Raw genomic sequence first — 23,486 nt, 5'->3', positions numbered from 1 at the left:
ATCACATATTGCATCAATTTCCCCTTGATATAATTTAGCAGCACAGCAATGCATCAAATTAATTTAAATTCTTAGATATTAGTTCATAAGAATGCAAAACAAATCTTTTATATATAAAATTTGGAATGTTTTGTGTATGATTTCACAATCTTGTAGCACATAAACATACTGGAGGAAAGGGAAGGAATGAAATAGTGTTTCCTCACTACTTGTACCAACCAGTTATCTTAAATTTATATCATATTTACAAAACAGAGTCTTTAAGATGCTAGGAGCTACTTCAATAACCACAAAGAAGCAAAAATAGATCAATTTGTTTCCACTTCCAGAATTTTGAAAGGCAGCTAGTAGATTCTAAAACTTTTGTGAACAATACAGGAAAAAACCTTTTTCAATTTGAGATTTGTGATTTCAGAACTCTAACTGCTTTTTCAAGAGAATAATGTCACTGAAACCTTGCTGAAGCTATTTATAGAGTGCTGACCATTTAATTATACAGAATTCTTTCTGCATAATATTGGACTGGAACCTTACACATTTGGAGAGAAAATGCCATTAACACTGTGTATAAAGTAATAATAGAGATGTTTTACAATTTCTTTCTGCAATAGATAGCATAATTCAGGATTAAATTAAGAATATGGACAGCACAGTTAACATATGTAACTCCTGCTTCTTGCGCTATAAAACTTAAATGCTAGAATACAACCCCCTGTTCCATAATTTACCTACTATTTTATTCTCATATTATATTACTCATGGAATCCAAAGAGTTGATCTACAATGTTCACATATCCAGGCTGTTAATGAGTTTTATGGGCCAAACAAGTTGTTAATTGATCTTCTGTGGCCAAATAGCCTCTTTTATCTTTATCTTCTAGCATTCATTCACTTGCTGTCAATAGAGATTTAGTTCAACTAACTGATTTCATACCAATATCTTTCCTGGTAACCATACTTACAGGGGGAAAAAACAGACCTTTATGTATGTTACAATTCTATCCTTCACAGAGTTAATCAATTCATTTTGTATGTCAGGACTCAGTTACCTTGCTGTTCCATCCTTAACCTTGTCTAGCAGAGAATTATATTTTCCCAGAAGATTGGTAATACAGAAAATGTCCATAGATTCACCTGAACTTTATTGTAAATTTACTTCCCTGTGAATTCTAAAGGGCAGTTTAGAGAGAGTGTCAGTGTAACTTTATCAAATATTTGTGTTTTTTTTTTCTATCTTAGCAGCAGCTCCTGGATTCTATACCTGTGTAACAGTAGTATCTCCTGTGAGCAGCTCTTCTCAAAGATCACACTGATTATAGGCATCTAAAGTTTTACATTTTAAGTGAACCAGGCCACACCATCAAGTGGAGCCCTATTCTTAAACATATGGGATTCATGCAGCATGTAAAACCACACACCCCAGTCCACAGAAAACTGCCCTGAAGAACTGATCCCTGACACCCAAAGGTTGGGGGCTCTGTCATACAGTGTGATTGGCAGACTTATGTAGCAATAGCAATAGCAGTTAGACTTATATACCGCTTCATAGGGCTTTCAGCCCTCTCTAAGCGGTTTACAGAGTCAGCATATTGCCCCCAAAGTCTGGATCCTCATTTCACCCACCTCGGAAGGATGGAAGGCTGAGTCAACCTTGAGCCGGTGAGATTTGAACTGCCGAACTGTAGCTAACAGTCAGCTGAAGTGGCCTGCAGTACTGCACTCTAACCACTGCACCACCTCGGCTCTCCACCACCATAACTACAAAATGGCTATGTCAGACTTTTAAGATAGACATTATTATTATCTTCATGCTATTATTAATCCATGAATTAGTGAAATAAAGCAGGCATACTACAACTCTACAATCCAGTCCAATATTATTATACCATAGTATAATGATATTATGATAATTCTATTTTAAAGGCAAATAAAGTGCACTTTAAAATAGTGTAGACAAGACCAAGCTGATCAGGAGTGGGTTTCAAAACTTTTTATTACCGATTCAGTGGGCATAGCTAGGTGGAGGTGCATGTAACTGAGTGTACATGGCCAAATTGATGTCACTCATGCACACTTAGTCACATGACCCACCACCACCAAGTTACGCCCACCAAAATGGTGATAAAAAATTTTAACAGGTGGTTGGGGCTCTTTGCTATCTCCTGAACTGCGCTGGGGGCGAGCTGAGCAGCCTGCTCTTGTAACTGGCAGCTGTGGCAGATGGGCTTGGCCATGGGCTCTCTGCCCGGGGGCCCAGGGAGGAAGGTAACGGCTATTTTGAAGACAATGGACTCAGTGTCTTCCACTCGCACCTTCACAGCAGCGCCTGCCGCTCCCAGCTGCCTTTGGAGGCAACAGAGGCAACAGAGGCAACCGCTCCTCTTGGTTGGGTGACCATGCTCGCACGCTCCTGGCCTGAAGCCTTGTGCTCCCCTGCCAGGCCAACCGTGGCTCACCTGTGCTGGGAGGCCTCCCTGGTAATGGTTGGTGGGTTCCAGGCAGTCCTCCAGCCCAGACGAGTGCCTTCGAGCCAAGGCTTCGGGGCTCCCGGAGTGGCCCATATGGCTCTGGCTGCACCCGGGTAGTGGAGCACCCACAACCACCTGCCCATTATCAGGGACACACCAGCGCCGCCAGGCGCCTCCAAGCACAGGTGAGCTGCGATTGGCTGGGCAGGGTGGTCATGAGACTTTGGGTTCAGAGTGGGACAGCACGGCTGCCCAACCGAGAGAAGAGCTTGCTTCCGAAGGTGGTGGAGAGCACGAGGCACTGCTGCTGTGGGTGGAAGGCACTGGGAATTGGGGGGCATGTCTGCCTCGCAGAAGTTGCCTGGCTCCATCCAGTAGGTAAAGCGCAATGGCGGTGGCGGCAGTGAAGGTCAGGACGGGCTGGCTGGGCTGGCCGAGTCATCCTGGGCCGGCTATTTATACCTGCCAGCTGATGGCACCCCATACATCTGCCTCCTCCCTGGTCCGACAGTTCCGCCCCGTCCCACCTCCAGCACCGCTTCCAGGCTGGCTGCCTGGAAAGGCCTTGGGAGCGGGCCACCCCTGCCAGTTTGCAGCGGTGCCGAGTAAACCGCAAGCCTAAAGGCACACTTGCGTGCAAATCAGAATCTCTTCACCTCCTTGGCTAGGACCCGCTAGGTGCCAACTGTTCCAATGGAGCCCCTTGGCCCACTCTTCTGAAAGCCAGGTGGGGCATGAAGGCACTGGGGCCCTCCGCTGTGCCACAATGGAAAAACACTGCCCTGCGACTCCCAGATGGGATGCTTCAACTGGTCCTCACTGCCATTCTCCAGCGGCTATCATTAAAACTTCTTCTCCTCTGATTAGCCTCCTTCAGCTGTCACATGGCATCCAAATGACGCCCTGCCTGGTTTGCTTCTCAGCCCCTGCGGACCCCCTACTTAAGTGTGCGACCCCTGGGAACGTAGGGGCAGGTGGGGACAGAAAGCTGCCGCCATCTTCACGCCTCCGCATGGCTTGGACTTGCAGTGGCTCGCTCTTCTTGTCAGAAAGAAGAAAGAAAGCAGCTGAAAAGTGCTTTGTCCTCATGTTGTTGCCCAGCTCTTGGAGAGCCACGCTCATGTTGGTGATCCAGGAGGCAAGAGGAACCTGCCGCTGCCTCCTAGCTCGGGAGCCAGCTGGGGGTGAGCCAGGCAGAGGCAATGGCAACGGCAGAGTTCTTTTCTAGAGATCGGGCCATCTATTCTAGAGGTCGGTGTTTGACGTCGCAATGACACGACATGCAGTCTTGGGGCTCCAGGATTGCTGTTGATATCTATGTTACTGGATGGTCCTTTTGGACCTAAACTGTTCTGAAGGAACAGTGATAGAGAAGAGCATGTTCTGCTGATCTCAGGGACAGCGCAAAGTCCCTGATTGATCCAGAAAAAAGCTCTTTTTGCCAGCTACAAGAGAAGCAGCCAAAATGGCTGCAGAAAGATGGGACAAGCCCCTAAAACAGAAGCAGTACAGGAGAGACAGTGTGTCAAAATGGTGAGAAAAAAATGTTATTATTAGAGAAGAGAACCCAAAAACTTGGAATTAAAATAAAACTAAAGATAGAAGAAAGCAGGTAGTGCATTAACCCTGGTTTAAAACTATCCTGTTATCTCTTTCACTTTAATTTTGTTTGTTTACTATGGATGGACTTTTTAGAAATGCCTCTTACTTTTAAACTGGACTGGTCTTTTTTCCCTCTTCCTCTATACTTTTTCCATTTTTTGTATTTGTGGATTAAAAGTTTCTACCTTCGTAAGGCTCGGTCGGATCGTAATCTTAAACATTTTTTCCTTCCCTCTTCAGGAGTGTGGAGCTTACAGAGAAGGGGAAAAAACAGAGGAAAAATATGTAACACTGCCATCTAGTGGCTAGAGACTTGGCAACATCTGATAGTACAAAGCTATAGGCTTTGTTTACTGAAAGGGCCACTATAATTTAAACATCCCATCAGATTTTCCTTTTTTTAAGGAAACGCTGTATTAAAATGTTATGCCAGCATGGAAAAAATTACATCAATTTAATCAATTTTTGTTAAGTTGATTATGCAGTTATTATTTCTGATAAATACTTGAGATAATATTGTGCATTATTTATGTACAGCTATGTTGATAAAATGAAATAGATATCCTATAATGCATGCAGGTTTTTATGTAATGTTTATGATTGTATTTGTGCTGATAAATAAATAAAGGGAGACTAGTATAGATCTATTTCAAGCTATTTAGCTCTCATCAGCTAGCCATACCCTTACTGGGATTCGAACCTGGGCTGTATTACATATTAGGCAGATGTGTTAACCACTAAGCCACAAGGTTCTCCTCCTTTATGAGCTGAGCCAGGGAAATAGGTATGTATTAACACATCTGGTTATACTAGTCTCCCTTTATTTATTTATCAGCACAAATACAACACAAATGTAACAGAGGCAACAGTAAAAATATTGGGTTTCTGTCTGGATGGTCTCTTGTGACGAGCCGATAGACGGAGAATGGAAGCAGTAAGCTTCCTCCCATATTTGGGCATACCAGGGGTTGTAACACTGTGTGTGTGTGTGTGTGTACGTGTGTACGCATGCATACATACATACATACATTATTCTAATTTTTTATCTAGTTTTTTAAAATGCTGAATTGATGGATACTTTTAATTTATACTATATTAATATTTCTTTGATTATATTATACACATCCTAAGAGGAAATTAAAACTAATTATCCCTTCCATTAGACCCAATAGGAAAGTTAACATGGGTTTCAAATTTTTTTAGAACCTATTCTGTAGGTGGGGTCTGTTTTGTGGGAGTGGCTTGAGAGTCATATGACTGGGTGGGCATGGCCAACTTAGAAAACGTGGTGAAATTCACTTAACAATGCTCTTGTTTAGCAACCAAAATTTTGGGCTCAATTATGGTCATAAGTTTTCTTTCTTTTTTTCTTTCTTTCTTTCTTTTTTTCTTTCTTTCTTTCCTTCCTTCCTTCCTTTTGTCTCCTTTTTTCCTTCCTTCCTTTCTTTCATCTCTTTCTCCCACTTTCTTTTTCTTTCTCTCTCTTTGACTTTCTTTCTTTGTCTCTCTCTTTTCTCTCACTCTCCCTCCATTCTTTCCTTCCTTCCTTTCTCTCTTCCTTTCGCTCTTTTTCTCTCTCACACTCCCCCCTCTCTCTCATACACACACATATCTCTTCCAGTTATATTTGTAGATATATTCTATGAACTAAAACTAGTGCCCAATAAATCCTATGATCACGGCATTCTGTGTCCTACAAGCCAATTCACAGAGCTCCCATTTCAGCATCTTATCGCTCTGAGGATTAAACAAATATGGTTAGCCGTCCTGTTATCTCTTGGCCTTGGTTCCCGCCTTTTTAGCAGAGTGGCAGAGAGGGCTTCAAATGGCTTTTTTTCCTTTTGCCGAAGCCCGATTTCTCTGCTGCTCGGCAGGTGACCTGGTGGGTGTCCAAAGGTGTGGGGCACGCTACGTAAGGCACACACATCACGCACACACAAACAGAGGGAGAGACACACTATGCTTGCCACAATGCGAATATGTGTAAGGAGAATTGGATCAGCTGGGAGGCAGGCAAAAAGAAGCCTTTGTTTCTCCACTGCCGCAGCTTGTAGAGAAAGAAGACGGGGATGCTGGCCAGCGTTCTCTTAATTTACCGCTTGCCCCTGAGGCCACCAGCTGCTGGTGGCTGGCTGGAAGAAACAGAGGCTTCTTTTTTGCCAGCCTCCCAGCTGATCCAGTCCCCCTTATACATGTGGGGTGTGGGTGAGTGTGTGTGTGTGTATGTGTGTGTGTGAGAGAGAGAGAGAGATAGCCGCCTTGTTTTCAATAAAGCGGGATAAATCCATGCAGAGGGAAGAAAAATGGAATTGAGGCGGCTGTCAAAGAAAAGGGAGCAGTGTGCACAACATGGGCTTATCCAACAGCCAAAGAAGGTTGTGAGAAGCCCATGTGGCGCGTGCTCCCTTCTGTTTGACAGCTGCCTGGTTAAAAAGCGGGAACTTGTTCTCACTTGCCCAGGCTTGTGCAGAGGCTTCCCTCCAAGAGCCTTTGGGGCTGTAATTCTGCACATAGGCACATGCCTATGTTTTCCGTGGGGGCATGGCCATCTTTTGGGTCACTAGCTGCTACCTTTCAGGAAGCGCATAAAAAGAGGAACCGAGTGGGGAGAGAGTGGGAACAAAACCGCTGGCCTGAACTGCAGCACCGATAGCAGGGAGCTGGCGAGGCTCTGTGCAGCTGGCAATGACTCTGGAGCCAATCAGTGGGGGCAGGAAAACAAGGAACGTGAAGGGAACTAGGGAGGCCTCGTCCTTCTGAAGAGGACCTGCCGGAGAGGGCCTATACCCAAAGAGGGCAGATTTGGTGGCATTGGTCTTGGGATGTTCCGCGGAGCCCCCCAGGGAAAAACACCGCTGCCAGGTACTTTTAAGCGGGGATGGCTTTTTAACCAGGCGGCTGTCAAAGAAAAGGGAGCATGTACCACGTGGGCTTGTCCAACAGCCAAAGCCTCACCTCCTGTTACTTCTTCAGCTATTGGACAAGCCTGCACATCATGCACGGACACACAGACACAGACACATCGCACTTGCCACAATTCAAGGCACAGAGAAAGGAGGCGGGGATGCGGCCAGCGTTCTCTTCATTTTCTGCTCACCCCTGAGGCCCACCTGCTGCAGTCCTGCCTGGCTGGAAAAGCAGTGAGGGGACACGCGCCGGCCATCATCCCCGGCTCCTTCTTCTGTGAGCCACAGCAGAGAAGAAACATTTCTTTTTTGCTAGCCTCTCAGCTGATCCAGTCCCCCTATGGTGTGTGTGTGTGTGTGAGAGAGAGAGAGAGAAACAGCTGCCTCGTTTCAAATGGGGGTGGGGAATCCATGCACAGGGAGGAAAATGCATGGATTCCCCCCATTGGAAACGAGGTGGCTGTCAAAGAGAAGGGAGCAGTGCACACCATGTGGGCTTGTCCAACAGTCAAAAAAGGAACAGGAGACAAGGATTTGGCTGTTGGACAAGTCCACATGTCGCACGCTGCTCCCTTCTCTTTGACAGCTGCTTTGTTTCCAATGAAGGAGGGGGGAAATCCATGCAGAGGAAGGAAAAATGCATGGATTTCTTCCCCACCCCCATTGGAAACCAGGCTGCTGTCAAAGAGAAAGGAGTGTGCGTCATGTGTGCTTCTCCCAATTCTCTGCTCCGACAAAGGAAGTGGGTGGGCAGGGCAAGCCTGACAGGCAGAGCGAGAGGGCGGTGACTTGGCAGATGAGGGGAGCGAGCAAGGGGAGGGCAGGGGAGAGAGCATTCTGGTATGGGGCCTACGGAACAACAGGTATGGGAAGGCACACTAAATTTCACCATCCAGTATGGTGGTTCCAATCCGTACCAGTTGAAACCCACCCCTGCATACACACTATTTAATCCCACATATTTTTGACAAGCAGTTACCACTGTTAAAAACTCCTAAATCAAGTTTTTATCAAAACAATAAAATAAGTAGGGATGCAATGTCTTTATAAATTGACATACTTCAATTCTCTTCACTCTCTTCTCATTCACATACAAATGTGCCAAAATCTTTAGACCCACCCTGTCTTGTGGGCTGTATCATTGGAAAACAACCTGTGCTCCATAAGCTAGTTTGAAAAGTCAGTAGTCCATTCCTGCTTGGATAATTGTGAATATAGAGAAAGTGTTTTTGCAAGAACAGCAATGTAACAGATACTACAGAGTTATTTTGGATCTCGCCAATACATTTAGACAATACAGGATAATGTAATAAAGAGAAATATTAATTCAAATAAGATTAAAGTACAATGTTATCATAGAACTGTGATGCTTAACATTTTTAAATGAAATTTAAATGTTAAAAAATAATGATATTTATGTAGTTACTTACCAAGCACATCTAAATTATATTAAAGTGATAAAAAATATCTTTACAACCCCTGAGGCATGTCACAACTATTGAGCAGCCCTAATATTTGGAAATTGAAAGTTGAAAAATTTGATATGTCCATATATAAAAATTAATAGTTATTTAAGAAATTCTTTATTTTAAACTGATTAAGCTAGTTGTGCCTATCCATAGTTGTGGATGAATTATTAGCTTTTAAATAGATAGAAAGCAACAGATGAAGCTAAAGAAAGTTACATATAATAACTGCGCAATTAACATAAGCACCCCCCAAAGCTGAGTATTCTCAGCTTTTGCTAGGTAAGCAGCAACTCAAAGTTGTTCTTCACTCTCTATATATCAATGACTGCATCTCTAGGAATCCCTCTGTTAAAGTACTGAAGTTTGCAGATGATACAAAAGTCATGGTCTCATTTGAGACAATGATGAATCTGCAGATGGGAGGGTGAACAACTGACCCTGTGCTGTAGCCATAACAGTCTGGAGCTGAACATGCTTAAAATAGTAGAGATGAGAGTGGATTTTTAAAAGAGCCCTTCTATTCTACCACTTCTTACTATATTCAACAGCACAGTGTCCTCAGTAGAGTCCTTCACGTTTTTGGGTTCTATAATCTCCCAGGATTTGGAATGGACCCCCAACATTAGAACCATTATTACCGTATATACTCGAGTATAGGTCGATCCGAATATAAGCCGAGGCACCTAATTTTACCACAAAAAACTGGAAAAGTTATTGACTCGAGTATAAGCCTAGGGTGGGAAATGCAGCAGCTACCGGTAAATTTCAAAAATAAAAATAGATACCAATAATGTTTTTGAATATTTATTTCAAAGAAAAACAGTAAACTAGCTCTGTAAGTGGAAAAGAGGGTCAATAAAAACAATATGGTATCAACAATAACTTTAAAAGTACAAAAACCTTAGCTCATTCAGCAACCAAGCTAAAACACAAGAGTTAAAATCCTTCAAAACTCATAGGCTCATAATATACATTCTACCAGTGTCCTGCCTGTGCCCATTGAATATACAACCTGCCCTGTGTCCATTAATTACAGCCTGCCATTGCCCATTGAATAACATATACAGCCTGCCTGTGCCCATTAAATATACAGTAGCCATTGTAAAAATTTGCTCTGGATAACAAATTATTATCACACAATACCGGTGTATTCAATGAAATACTTCACTCACCTCATGATTAAGGTGACCAGATTTTCAGATTGGTAAAGAGGGACACCTTTGACCGGGGGGGGGGGGGGAGCTGGCCGCGGCGGTTACTGCCAGCCCACGGCCTTGCTAGGGACGTCTGGTCACCTTAATTATACACATCCTCTCTCTCTCTATTCACTATGTCACGGCACACTAGTGTGCCACGGCACAGTGGTTGAAAAACACTGGTCTAAGAGACAACATGCACTGCAACAGAAGGAGTGTTCCCATAAAGCTAAGGTTTTCAGGACCTACAATTTTACCATCCAAAACAAGAGTGTCAGCATCGGTGTGCACAGAGTATAAGGACATCCCAGCAGCTCTCCCATTCATTCCCCAAAGGATTCCCAATGACCCCATAAACCATTTTTACCATGTTCACACTCTTCCCTACCTATAAATACACACAGTGCTACAGTAATGCTAAGGGTCAGCAACTGTCACAAGGGCTTATAGACAAAACAGCTGAAAGAAAGGGGATCCGAGGTCAAGTCTGACTACCCCCAAAATGATGAATCAGCAGATTATCTGTTTGGGTCCCCCTTTTTCCTTTCCTCCCCTTAACCCTAGTTAGCCCCCATTCCTTTTTTTGTGTGTGTGTCTGTGTGTGTGCAGAGCATACTTATGGGTGACCTCATGTTGATGAGTCAGCAGTGTCTGGACTCTGCACACAGAAGGCTGCAGCCAGCAGATACAAGGGGGTAATTCAGTCCACCTCATCCCTTTGTAAAACACCCCCCACCCCCAGCCGCTCTGTGAAACACCCCCCACCCCCAGCCTCTCCTCAGCCCCACCCGTTCCCAGACACCTGATGAGTCAGCACTACTTGCCCAGATGGGGACAGCGCACCCAACGCTTAGGTAGTCCGAGAAGAAGCGGGGAAGGGCCCCACTTCTTCTTCTTTCCACCCCACCTCCGCAGAAGGAAAACTCAAAGCATCACGGCGATCCCGGGAAAAAGAGGCGAGCCGGGGAGCGGCGGCATTTCTCTCTCTCTCCCTCTCCCTCTCTTTGCCGCGACCTGCCGCCGGCGGGCAACAAGGACGGCCACCCACACCGCAGATCCACGTCCAGCAGGGAGGAGGAGGAGGGAAACCCACCCACCTGTCAGCCACGGGAGAAAGGAAGTCGGCGAGCGGAGGAAAAGACGGGGGAAAAGGAAGCTCGGCGGGTGAAATGCGGTCCCCGCCAGGATCTCACCTCGCCCTCTTAGCCTCCCCACCCTTGACACACATGCACGCACATGCACCCTCCGCCTAGCCTGCCAGAACATTCCCGGGTGGGAACAGCCGGGGGTGGGGGGAAGAGAGAGAGAGAGAGACGCGATCGCGTTCCCGGCAGTCCAGAGCAGGAGGCGCTTTTTTCCAAAAATAAACATAGTGGATCATCTATCTCAGTGTTTCTCCACCTTGGAGACTTGAAAGTGTGTGGACTTCAACTCCCAGAATTCTGGGAGTTGAAGTCCACATATTTTCAAGTCTTCAAGGTGGAGAAACACTGATCTATCTAATTAATATAATTAGTTATAATTAGTTGGGAGGGGAAAGCGCTTGGTGCAAAGAAGGACTTTCTTTCAACCAGCGGAACCCCCTGGCGCAATCGGGCTGCGATTGGCGGCCGTCCTTGCTACAATCCGCGCCGAGCTCTGATGAGGGGGAAATTAGATTCCGGCTGATGCGGCAGGGGCTGCGCTGGTGGGGACGGGTGGAGGGGATGGGACTTGGAGTCCTACCATCTTGGCGAGTGGGGAGTCTCATCCCACCCCACCCTGCCCGTCCCCGCCAGCGCAGCCAGGCTGCGATCGGCGGCCGTCCTTGCTACAATCCGCGCCGCCCGCCTCATCAATGGGGTAAAGTCCTTACGTCCAGCTCTCATGCGGGCGTAAGGAAAGTCCTCTCTTTCCCCCTCATCAGAACACAAGCCCGGGAAGCGAGTGGAAGTTCTCTGCGCGACTGAAACGGAAGCCACGGCAGGAGAGTGAGGCTGCTGCCGGCCATTTCACCTCGCGCAGAGAACTTCCACTGGGTCCCGAAATGGAGGAGAAAAAGGGGCGCCCCTTTTTCTCCTCCATTTGGGCAAATTTTTCACTGACTCGAGTATAAGCCGAGGCAGCTTTTTTCAGCCCAAAAAGTGGGCTGAAAAACTCGGCCTATACTCGAGTATATACGGTAAAAAGGCACAGCAAAGAACATTCTTCCTACATCAACTCCAGAAGTTCAGACTGCCCAGGAGTTTTGATACAGTTTTATACAAAAATTATTGAGTCTGTCATTTGTACTTATATAACTGTCTGCTTCTGAAGCTTATAGCTATGGTGCAGGCGGACGACAGAAGAGACAAGGCCACCATTTTGTTATCAGCACCTCAGGGTGCAGCGGTAGAGCAGCAAAAGGCACAAAGCGCCATTTTGTACAGTGGGTGTAAAACAGAGGTGCGGCTGCCATTTTGACTCTCTGAGACTCTCTCCAATGGCAGACAGCAGCATGTCCGGGTCCTTCTTGTCAGGAAGTAGGCCAAGGTTTCTTAGCAGCAGCGCAGGCTCCCCTCTCTCCAGAGAGACCCTCTACCTTACAGGGTGGAGAGGGAGCCAGAACCCACAATAAGGCCTCCAAGGCCAACAAGACCTCTAAGCCCAAGAAGAGCTTGAAGGTGACTGCTAAGGTCAAGCATACCAACACGGACCAGCAGCACCCCTCATCTTTTTCCCAGCCGGACTGGAGCCAGTCAGCAGGCTCCAAGCCAGGTCACAGATTGCCAGTCTGCCTGGACTCGGGCTCGGGACTATTCAGCCCGATGTTGGCCATTGATATGGCCAGCCTTTGGGGCAGTGGTCCATCCCCTCCAGGGCCAGGATAATCAGACATCTTCAGGGCTCCCAAGGGTTCACCCACAGAGGCGATTCCAGCAGTGGTGGAAGACCCATCCCCACTTCGGTCTTCCTGCAGCCCATCCCCTGTTTCTGAGGACAGAGAAATCAGGGAAGCGGACCCCTCTGAAGAGGAGAGTGCTGCCCCAGACAATCTCCCTGTATGGAGCTTTTTCCACCTGCCCTTTTCAAGACTTTGCTTGCCAAGACCAAAGCCACATCAGCCATGGGAGATCATGTGGCTCCCACAGCCCTGGCGCCATCCACATCTGCCAGCGCATGGTTCACAGAACGTAAGTGGGAGGCCAACACCATACCCGCCCCACAACTGTTCCTGGACATGGTCCAGAGACAATGGTCTTCACCCACGGCTGGTCTGGCCTCCTCCACAGCCAACAGGCACTACTACACTTTTGCAGAATGGCTTGATAAGTTGCTACAATGGCCATTAGTGGATGCCCCAATAGTAGTTCTCTACTCCAGCACCACATTGCCGGGTTCACAAGAGGAGGTTCTTAAGCCCGACGACAGAGCTGACCAAATCCTCCAACAAGGACACTAGGTGGCTGCATGGGCAGTCCGGGCTTCAACGGCTGCCTCATTTTTCTCTAGGTCCAGCCTCTTCTGGCTACCGCAGCTGCAAGAGAGGTTACCGGTCGGTGATTCCAGGGCGCACCAAGATCTTAGCAACATCATGGCCGTGTTTCTATTCTCTTCATATGCCACCCATAGTGCCATGAGGTTTGCATCCACAGTAGCCTCCCGTCGGCTCCTTTGGTTGAGACAATGGCAGACTGATGTGAGACACAAATGACGATTGATCGTCGAAACCTACAAAGGAGGGATTTGTTCAGGGACACCCTCACACCATTACTAATGGAGGGAAAGGACAAACATAAGGTTTTGTTCTCAAATAGCAAGAAGGATTTCTCCTGTCACGGTCTCTATTCCAAAAGACAGCAGTATAGGCAGCAGGAGTATGGGGGCTCATTTCGGGGCTATGACTATAACTCTCCAGGTTTCCGATCACAGGGCAGCTTTGGCCAGCGCCAATGTCAACAACCTTATAGGTAGCAGAGGGGCAACCAAAACAAATGGCCCTTTCGAGTGAGGGGGGACAGGTACAATCGTAAGCCATAAGCAATTACAGGATCGGTTCCTCATTGGGGCGCGATTGCTACATTTTGCTGATAAGTAGGACTCCACTACTTCAGGCAGTTGGATAAGGTCCACGGTTAGGGCTTGTTTAGTCCTGGAGTTCATCTCCTCCCCCACACAGTTTTTTATCTGTTCCCCAGTTTCCCACAACTCACAGATGCACTCCTGATGCGCTTGACTGTCCAACACCTTTTGGATATTGAGGCCATCCAGTAGGTGCCAGAGGGCCAGCACCATCAGGGGTTTTACTCCATCCTGTTTGTTATCCCCAAGTCCTCTGGGGGATGGAGGGCTATTTTGGATTTAAAATTACTTAATATGTACTTAAAGTATAGAAAGTTCAAAATGCATACGATTCTAGAAGGGTTAAGACAAGGAGATTTTCTTACTTCTATTGACTTAACAAGCGTACTTGCATGTACCTATCCTCCAAGGTCACTGTCATTTGTTATGCCAATGTTCATTATCAATATAGGGCCTTGCCCTTTGGTTTTTCTTCGGCTCCTCGAGCCTTTACTAAGATTTTAGTGACACTAGCGGCACATCTGAGAACCATACCCATCTGGGTACACTGCTATCTCAATGACATTTTGGTGCAATCAGTCTCAAGAGAAAGGGCAGCCTTGATTTTTCCCTCACAGTTCAGGCCCTCCAGTCACATGGTTTCTCTATCAATGGGGCAAAGAGTCATCTTATTTCCACCACCAAGATTCTGCATCTGGGTGCTTGGATTGACATGCAGACAGAGCAGGTATTCCTCTCTTTTTTAAAAAAAGTTTATTTTTATTTTTAAAACAAACATAAACAAAACAACACATACAAAAAACTTTCCTCAATTTCACCAAGCATGTTATTTGGTTACAAACTTTTGTGCATCAGTTTTTACAATTAAAAATAACATCACTGGTTATCCATCAAACATAACTAAATACATCATTATCATTGAACATTATGTGTTCAGATTACCGCTAATATTAATCATCCATAGAATATACAATACTTATAGTGTGGCATATTCAACTCCAGAATAGTTTTCCATTGTTAATCCAAGTAGTTATTGAATATTTCAATTAATATATGTATCAATTATTCATTACATCATCATTGGTCCATTTAACATATAAAAATCTTTCCAGTATAACATGATCAATACTTACAATTAAACATAGCGTTCAAATCATCCCACTCTTATACATTAAATACATTATTGTCCTTTATATGTCATATGATCAAGCATTCTATTTCATAGCAAAAAACATTCATAACAATGACTATAACTTTCTGGTATTACATAAATAAACAATTTCAATTCTAGTTTTTTTTGTCTAACCTTTGGTAAAACAAATCCCATACCTTATAAAATTGCTCATCCTCCTGTTCTCTAATTTCAAATGTAAATTTACTCATTTCAGAACATTCCATTATTTTCTGAATAGTTTCCTCCTGTGTTGGTGTTTTCTCATTTTTCCAATTTTTTGCAAATACAATTCTAGCAGCTGTTAAGACATTTACAATCAAATATTTCAAGTCTTTATTGTATGATTCTGGTATGATTCCCAATAAAAAAGTTCTGGTTTTAAGTCTATGTGTTTATGTATCATTTTCTCCAACCACATGTACATTTTAGTCCAATATTTTTAGCTTCAGTACAAGGTTACTTTAGAAGACATTATATAAGAGAGACTTTGTTATTAAACTGGGAGAAGGTTAAGAAATTACATTATTTAAAAATTCCAGTCTGGATATCAACCATTGAAGCCTTTTCATATTCAATAATATACAAAAAGGAACAGTTAGATATGTTGAAGTATTAAATACAGAGGGTGACCTTAAATCCATTCAAGACTTGAAACAGGAAGGAATTGAAATTAATTGGTATTCATATGTGCAAATACATTCTAGATACAACAAAGGAGGATTTCTATGATAAAATGACTGAATTAGATAAAATCTTAACAGGTACTGATGAAAAAGTAATTTAAAAACTTTATGGCTACCTATTAGAGGTGAAGCTACAGGAAGAATAAGTTAAAGAAACTATGTTAGCTTGGGGGGCAAATTTTGGGCATGGGATTGACCTAGAGAAATGGCAAAAACTGTGGTCTCAAAACTGTAAAATGGCAATGTCAACTTCATATAAAGAAAATTTGTATGTTTTACAGGTGGCACTTATCCCCAACGAGAATAGCAAGAATGTCTAACAACAAATCCGAAAAATGCTGGAAATGTCATCAGCTCATACTACCACATGTGGGGGGCTTGTACTTAGAGCAGGTATTCCTCTCTGAGGAGCGTCTGGTCAGCCTACGACAGCTGGTGACCCAGATGCAGGGGGAGAACAAAGTCTCCTTAGCTAAGCTCTTGAAACTGCTGGGGAAAATAGTGTCTACCATTGCAATTGTGTCCTGGGCTAGATTACACTCCAGGGACCTAAAATGGTTCCTTTTGCCTTTTCAAAAGAGACAAACAAGCACTCCCCTATCTAAGGTCACCATAATGAGGGGGGTCTGCAATTCCCTCCACTGGTGGAGGTCCCCAGTCATTGAGAAGGGATGTCACTTTAGGGTGGACCATAGGGTCACCATTATCACTGACGCTAGTCTCCAGGAGCTGGGGTGCACATCTTGGTAAACATATGGCACAAGGTCAGTGGAGCCTGGAGGAGACAACCCAGAGCATTAACTAGCTGGAGCTCAGAGCCATATGCCTGGCCCTCCAGTGGTTCACACACTACATCAGGGATCAGCATGTTTTAATTCTGACCGATAACATGATTGCTAAGTCATATGTGAATAGACAGGGGGGCACGAGATCGAAACATCTAATGAGGGAAGCCAGTCAACTAAGCGGCTGGGCAGAGGCTCATCTCCTATCCATCTCGGCCGAGCCCATCTCGGGGATGGAGAATGTTCAAGCCAATTGGCTGAGTAGGGCCATGGTTGACCAAGCGGAATAGCGAATGCACCCTTGTCTCTTCCAGGAGATCACGAATGCTTCGGGGTTCCAGTTATGGACCTATTTGCATCCCCAACCAATACACAGCTGCCTAGGTACCTTACCAGGTTCTGCCTGCCGGGTGCAGAGGTAGTGGATGCCCTTCATTATCCCTGGCCTCTGGGGCTCCTATATGCTTTTCCAACCCTGCTGATAGTCAGAGTCATACACAAGGTCATCTCCGTCAAAGCAGAACTCATCTTCATGGCCCCACACTGGTTGCGTTGTTCGTGGTTCACAGACCTCCAGGCATTGTTCGTGGAGAGACCCTGGAGGATCCCGCCAGACAAGGTGTCCCTCAGTCAGGGCTCCAGCTGACCACTAGCACTTGAGCAGGGTGTTCTGATGCAGGACATGTTCTCCCCCAGGGTCATAGACACTATTCAGGCCTCTAGAAGATCCCCCACAGACAGCATCTATAATGCAACCTGGCGGATCTTCTGTTCATGGTGTTCCATCAAAGGGATTGTTCCTACCTCTTCCTCTGTCCCTCAGGTCCTGGAATTCCTCCAAGGTGGTTTAGATAAGGGATTATTCCCCAATACACTAAGAAGACAGGTAGCTGCTCTCACTACTAGCACCCCACCATACAGCGGTTCTTAAAAAGAGCGTCCAATATCAGGCCACCTACAGTTCACAGGTACCCCACATGGGACTTATCAAAGGTGCTCACTTCTCTCACCAAACCACCATTTGAACCCCTCCGTACTACCTCACTGCAGTTCCTCACCTTGAAGGTGGCCTTCCTGGCAGCCATCACCTACACCAGGAGGATTTTGGAATTACAGGCCCTGTCAGTTAGAGAGGACTTGTGTACCTTCCACGAGGACAGAGCGGTGCTCAGGTTAGACCATCGGAACATCGGAATTCCGACATTCAGAGACTCTTTTCGTATCTTTCCAACCCACGTTGGGATGTAAGGTCTCGATACCTACTATAGGTAGGTGGGTCAGGAAATGTATAGCTACAGCTTACCATTCTAATCAGGAAACGGTTCCTCAGGAGGTCACCACTCATTTAACGAGCACGGCCACTACTGTTACTTGGGCAACGCGAGCCTCCCTAGAGGAAATTTGCAGGGCAGCCGCATGGGCATCACCTTCACTCTTTATAAATAATTATAAATTAGATAAATTTGCATCCGTGGATGCGGCATTTGGCCGTCGGGTCTTGCAATCAATACATTCTGACAGATGATTTCAACCAGTCTTGGTCCCTTCCGTATGGACAGCCCAGGTTGGTTATGTCCCATGCATGGATGCTATCTCCACCTCTATTGAGAAAGGACATTGGTACTTAGCTGATACGCCATTTCTAATAAGGTGGAGATAGCATCCAGCCCCTCCTGAGAGGCGACTGGTCCTCATCACTGTATTCAGGAAGTGGGGTTGCTAACTACATGTATAAGGACGGTTATATTCGTACTTCAGATTTTCATATGTTACTAAATTGACTTCCTTGGATTACTAAACTTTTAACTTCTTGCATAACATGATGAGTCTGTGTGTGTGTGTGTATTTTCTTCACCAAAAGCTGGGTGGAGCTACCCACAGGGCGGATTATAAAGGGTATTAATTAATTATTAATCAGACTCAGTCCAATCAGAGAGCGGACAGTGTTAATCGATGCATGGATGCTATCTCTACCTTATTAGAAGAGACGTATCAGATAAGTACCAACACCCTCTCTCACACTACTGTTTATGTGTATTTACCCAGGTTGTTTGACCGTAATATTAGAATTAGCCTTCTTGTTTTTTTATTATTCCCTCTTTTTGGTATTATGATGATGATTACTCTATTGTTTTGTAAGTATACTTAGAGCTTCTGCACCAGAGACAAATTCCTTGTGCATCTAGCCACACTTGGCCAAATTATTCTATTCTATCCTATTCTACCCATCCCATCTTTTGAAAAGTTCTATTGGTTCCAGGATGAAGTACTTAATCTAGTCGTTTCATTCCTCCTATTCATATTACTTAGCAACTGATTTTCAAAATCTACTGCCACTGTTATTAGAGATAATGCATGGCCATCACAACTCTGAGCTACTATTTGCTTTGACTTCCATGGATCTGTCATTAAGATGTATTCAGAAAACCAATGAAATGTTCCTATTTCTGTTCATTCCTATGTTATTACAACTTAGAAAATCAAGACCAAGATATTTGTATCATCATCATCTATAAAAAAGAGGATCAAAATGAATGAGGCTAATATATTCAGATATACTTATTTTAAAAATTCTCCCCATTGTAAATATATTATTGATATTTTTAAAATCTGTTCAACATCTCAAATATTTATGCTTTGTAAACATGTGCATTTATATTTTATAGGAAAGGTGCAAAATGTATTTTTGGATCTTTCTTCAACATTATATTTTTTTTTCTTTATGTGTGTTTTGTATTTCTGTTAGATGGACACGATTATAACTTTGGGTGGACTTGGAGGTCGCTTTGACCAAATCATGGCATCTGTGGAAACTCTCTTCCATGCAGTTAAGATAACCTCTTTTCCCATCATAATTATTCAAGAGTGTTCCTTAATATATCTACTTCAGCCTGTAAGTTAAATGAAACTTGTTTTTTAATCAATGCATCTTATACCTTCCATAGAAATTATTACACTTACAGCTGTGAAATCAATGTATGCAATCAAATACAGAAAAAAATGTTATGAAATAAAATATAACTGGCATCACCTAGCTAAGCTTATTTTAAATCACATTTGTTTCAGGGCAATAATTATAATAATAATTTCCTAGTAGCTAACTATAACTATCCGTGTTTCCCCGAAAATAAGACAGGGTCTTTATTTTCTTTTGACCCCCAAAATAAGTGCTTGGACTTGTTTTTGGGGAGGTCTTACTATTTTTGACGTGCAAGAGGCGGCGAGTGTGGTCACCTCATGGCTGCTGCTGTGTTGCAATATTTTCAGGGAGGGCTTATTTTTGGGGAAGGGCTTATTTTAGCCCATGCGCTTAAAAGATCGATTGGGCTTATTATCCAGGGAGGTCTTATTTTCAGGGAAACAGGGTATGTTGCTTGTATCTTTAAAATTTATATTGTTTTATTTGTTTCCTAGTATAATGTGATTGCTTATGACTATTAACCTATGACTATCACTAAGTGTCATATCTTATGATTCTTGATGAATTCTATTCTATGCTATTTTATTTTTTCTTTATGTACACTGAGAACATATGCACCAAAGACAAATTCCTTGTATGTCCAATCACATTTGGCCAATAAAGAATTTTATTCTATTCTATTCTATTAGCTAACTCTCTGTTTAATACTATATTTAACTGACATTGTTGCGCTAAAATTATGTAATTATAGCCACAATGTAGTTTTTAGTTTTTACCTTACTTTGTTTTTATGCAGATGGTTGATTTGTAATTTGGTAGAGTTAAAAGTAGCATAAAGAGAATTCTTGTGTGTGTGTGTGTGTGAAAGAGAGACAGAGACAGAGACACTTTGCTTTGGCTGAAACACAGAAATATATTAGTTTTTCTAGCCAAATAATTGTCTGCCATGGAAAGTTCCTCAGAAGTATTTAATTTCAGTACTCCATCCATCCACCCACTCACCCACCCATACATACATCTCTTAAACTTAATCTGAAACAGAATACTTTTCAGGATAATGAATTGAAATGTAGAAGTAAACACTGTTTTTTAAACTTACAAGATTCTCAAGATTTAAAAAGAGTGCTTCATGCAAAGTTCATTTGATATTGAAATAAGAAATTATAATACTGTACCTTTAGAGCCAAAAAACTAGAATATATTCACAATTGAGGTTAAATAATTGCTTACTGCAAGTTATTGTGAACATGTAAATAATTTTGCAAATGAGACAGAATAAATACTGTATTTACAAACTGTTTTTAAATGCAGCATTGGACATGATTTATGGTAATATACAGGCAAGTCCATGTAATCTCCTAAGGTAAGAAAGAATGACTGGCTCAAAGTCACTCATTTGATTTCTATGCAGGATTAGAATCAGGTCTTTCTACTGTTAGTCCAGTGCCTTAATCCAATAGTCCAAACTAACTTGAGGTAAATTTAGAAATCTGAAATTGATGTAATTTTGTTGACAACAGATAGTCATCTAAATTCTTTTTTTAAAGAGAAGTGCATTTCCTACAGTAAGTGCTGATGAATAAATCGTTATGACCGGGGACCTTACAAAATTGTTACATCTTGGTCACTAGGTTCCAAAACTAAGTAAATATCCTGTGCTGTTTGTTGTTTACCAGGCTAGAGTCTTATTAATAGAATCAAATATTCTGCCTATCAATGGGAAAATGAAGAGTCAGATTAAAATACCTAAATATTTCAAATCCAATATGTGCAAATAAGATCGACCACATTTGGGATCTAGTAAGACAAATACAAATCATTGTTAACAAACATAATACTACATGCAACTAAGGAACTCAGACTGTTATGTAGTGAAAGTAGACTATGACCCGAATAGTTGCATCAGGGAAAGAATTATGAAAAGAACCAAATAGGAGGCGTGCTTACTAATGTATTAATTTTTCCCTGTAATGTAACCATGTATGAATTGTCGTGTATATTAGAATAGCTCTTTTACAGTAAATGTTGAAGTTCCACCTACTTTCATATCATAGGTAGGCCTCTAAACCAGGGATAGGATGCCTTATCTGGCTTTTCAGTTATATTTGATTCCATAATTTATAGATAATATAAGCTATGGATTGCTTTCCACCTATTCTTTGTGATGTGAAAAATTCAAGATAGTTTGTTTTGCTTTCATGTCCTGAATCAAAAAAATGGCCTGGATGTTTCACTAGCTTATTGTGGGCTATTTACTAGCTTATTGTGGGTTTTCCCCCATGCAATAGGGGGAAATAAAATCCTTAAATTTGTTTTAGATTGAGTGTAATTTCTAAATTTGAGCACTTACCTCATACTTACTATCGTAGTATATTTTTTGCTATATTTCATACCACGGGTGAAAACTTCTATCATACATCGATTTCAAAATGGCTGCAAGGTGAGCAGTCATGGAATATGATGAAAGCTTGACCATTTAAGTATATAATGTTATACTAAAGTCAAGCTATCCATTAAGATTGTTATAATCTGATGAGCTGTTTGTACAGAAAACCTGTTTGAATTCCCCCTCAGAAATCACTTTAAACTGTGCAGGTGAAAGACTGCTTAATGGAAAACAGTAATTTCTTCATTCTATATTGTACTTTATGAGAAGGGAAATAGAAAAATACTTTATGTGCAAATCAAAGCTATTTCTTTCTCTATTTTAAAAGAGCAGTTATGTCTTTGAAGGAATTGCTAAAATGCTTATGATTATGAGTCATTCAGATTATGAGCTTTTTAAATACATGTAAACACATACACTTTATTTTCTGTTATTGTTGATCTTAGATATATGAAACTTCAGACTTTTTATACAGAGGCTAAATTATATTTTATATTTATCTTTTTTGGATCAAAAATAAGATGATGTCCTATTGTCTTCATATCTATATTTCTACTTGAGGGGTCCTTTCTGGTCTCTGAGCTTGGTTGTTTTCTTACAGATATTTCATTACCCAAACTAGGTAACATCATTGGAACTACTAAGGAAGTACGCTTGTTCTCAATTTATATTATAGTGACTTGCCGTTCAGTGTTGGTGGGAGTGATCTTGCTGGTTTTGGGGTTGGGCTGTTTACTGTTAGCTTATTTGACAGTTATTTATATTATTTACTTTTTGATTGTTGGTCTGCTGTTAATCTTAGTATAATCTATGCTTATTTGGAGAGTGTTTGCTGGTTAGGGTTTGCTGGTTGATCACTCTTGGTTTTTCTTTAGAGGCTGCTAGGTTTTTTGATTTACTTAGAATATTTTGGAGGACTCTGATTGGTTTATGTGCTACAGTGACAGGCTAGGCAATGGCAGTGGGCTGAGTGACATCGGCTGTAGACCAGATGGTGATAGGCCAAGTAACAGCAGAAGCTGAGTGGTGGTAGGCCAAGTAGCAATGGTGGGCCAAGCAGTGACAGACCGTGTAGCTGTAGCGGCAGACCAAATATCAGTTGGTGAGTGGTTAGCAGCAGCAGACCAAGCAATCATGTCAGTAGGCCATGCAGCAGCAGAAGGCTAAGTGACCATGGTAATATCCCAGATAGTGGCAGATGACCAAACAGCAATGGGCCAGATAGTCCACTTGGGCCAAGTAGGCCAGGTGCCAGCAATGGGCCAAGCAATGGGGGCTGGCCAAGTGGGGACAAACTGCAGCAGTGAAAAAACATCAGCAATGATGCATGCAATGACATGTGGGTTGTTCCAGACCAGTGGTGGTGACAAATCAGGTGGCAATGATGCCTGAAGCAGCAAAAACAGGCCAACAGTGGCAGCAAACAAAATGGCGACAGGACGTGTGGCAGCAACAGAAACAGGGGCAATGGATTGAATAGCAGTGCTGGGTTGAGCTTTGGCAGGCATATGCCTATCTAGGAAGCATGTCTTGGCCCCACTCAGGAGCCATAACTACAGCAAAGCAGTTGATGGGTGTGACTAGGAGAGCTTTTGTACAGCTCTGGTTTATGCACCAGTTGCAACCTTTCTGGGATCATGAGTCCCTGTGCTCAGTTACTCAAACACTGGTCATCACTTTTCTGGACTATTGCAATGTGGTGTACATGGGGCAACCCTTGAAATTCATTCATAAGCTTCAGCTGGTACAAAGTGCAGCCATAAGAGCAGCCTTTGGCCTCCCAGGTTACCCATATTACACTGTTGTTTCACAAACTTCACTGGCTACCAATTTGCTTCCAAACACAATTCAAAATG

At 43.2% G+C, this 23,486-nt stretch overlaps 1 protein-coding gene across 4 annotated transcripts in view; it reads left to right on the top strand.

Annotated features, from left to right (window-relative positions):
• Positions 1-23,486, top strand: part of TPK1 (thiamin pyrophosphokinase 1) — a 392,033-nt gene that overhangs the window by 273,314 nt on the left and 95,233 nt on the right. For 3 of the 4 annotated variants that reach the window (XM_032234581.1, XM_032234579.1, XM_032234580.1), the window contains one exon: positions 19,071-19,217. The exons of the other annotated variant lie outside the window; for it this stretch is intronic. In XM_032234581.1, the coding sequence (XP_032090472.1) occupies positions 19,071-19,217 (147 nt within the window). The remainder of the gene's footprint in view (positions 1-19,070; positions 19,218-23,486) is intronic. 4 annotated transcript variants of the gene reach the window in all.

This window comes from Thamnophis elegans, chromosome Z (genome assembly GCF_009769535.1).
Source record: "Thamnophis elegans isolate rThaEle1 chromosome Z, rThaEle1.pri, whole genome shotgun sequence".
NCBI lineage: Eukaryota > Metazoa > Chordata > Lepidosauria > Squamata > Colubridae > Thamnophis > Thamnophis elegans.
The sequence above is the reverse complement of the archived record's forward strand: the minus strand, read 5'-3'. Positions and strand labels throughout refer to the sequence as shown.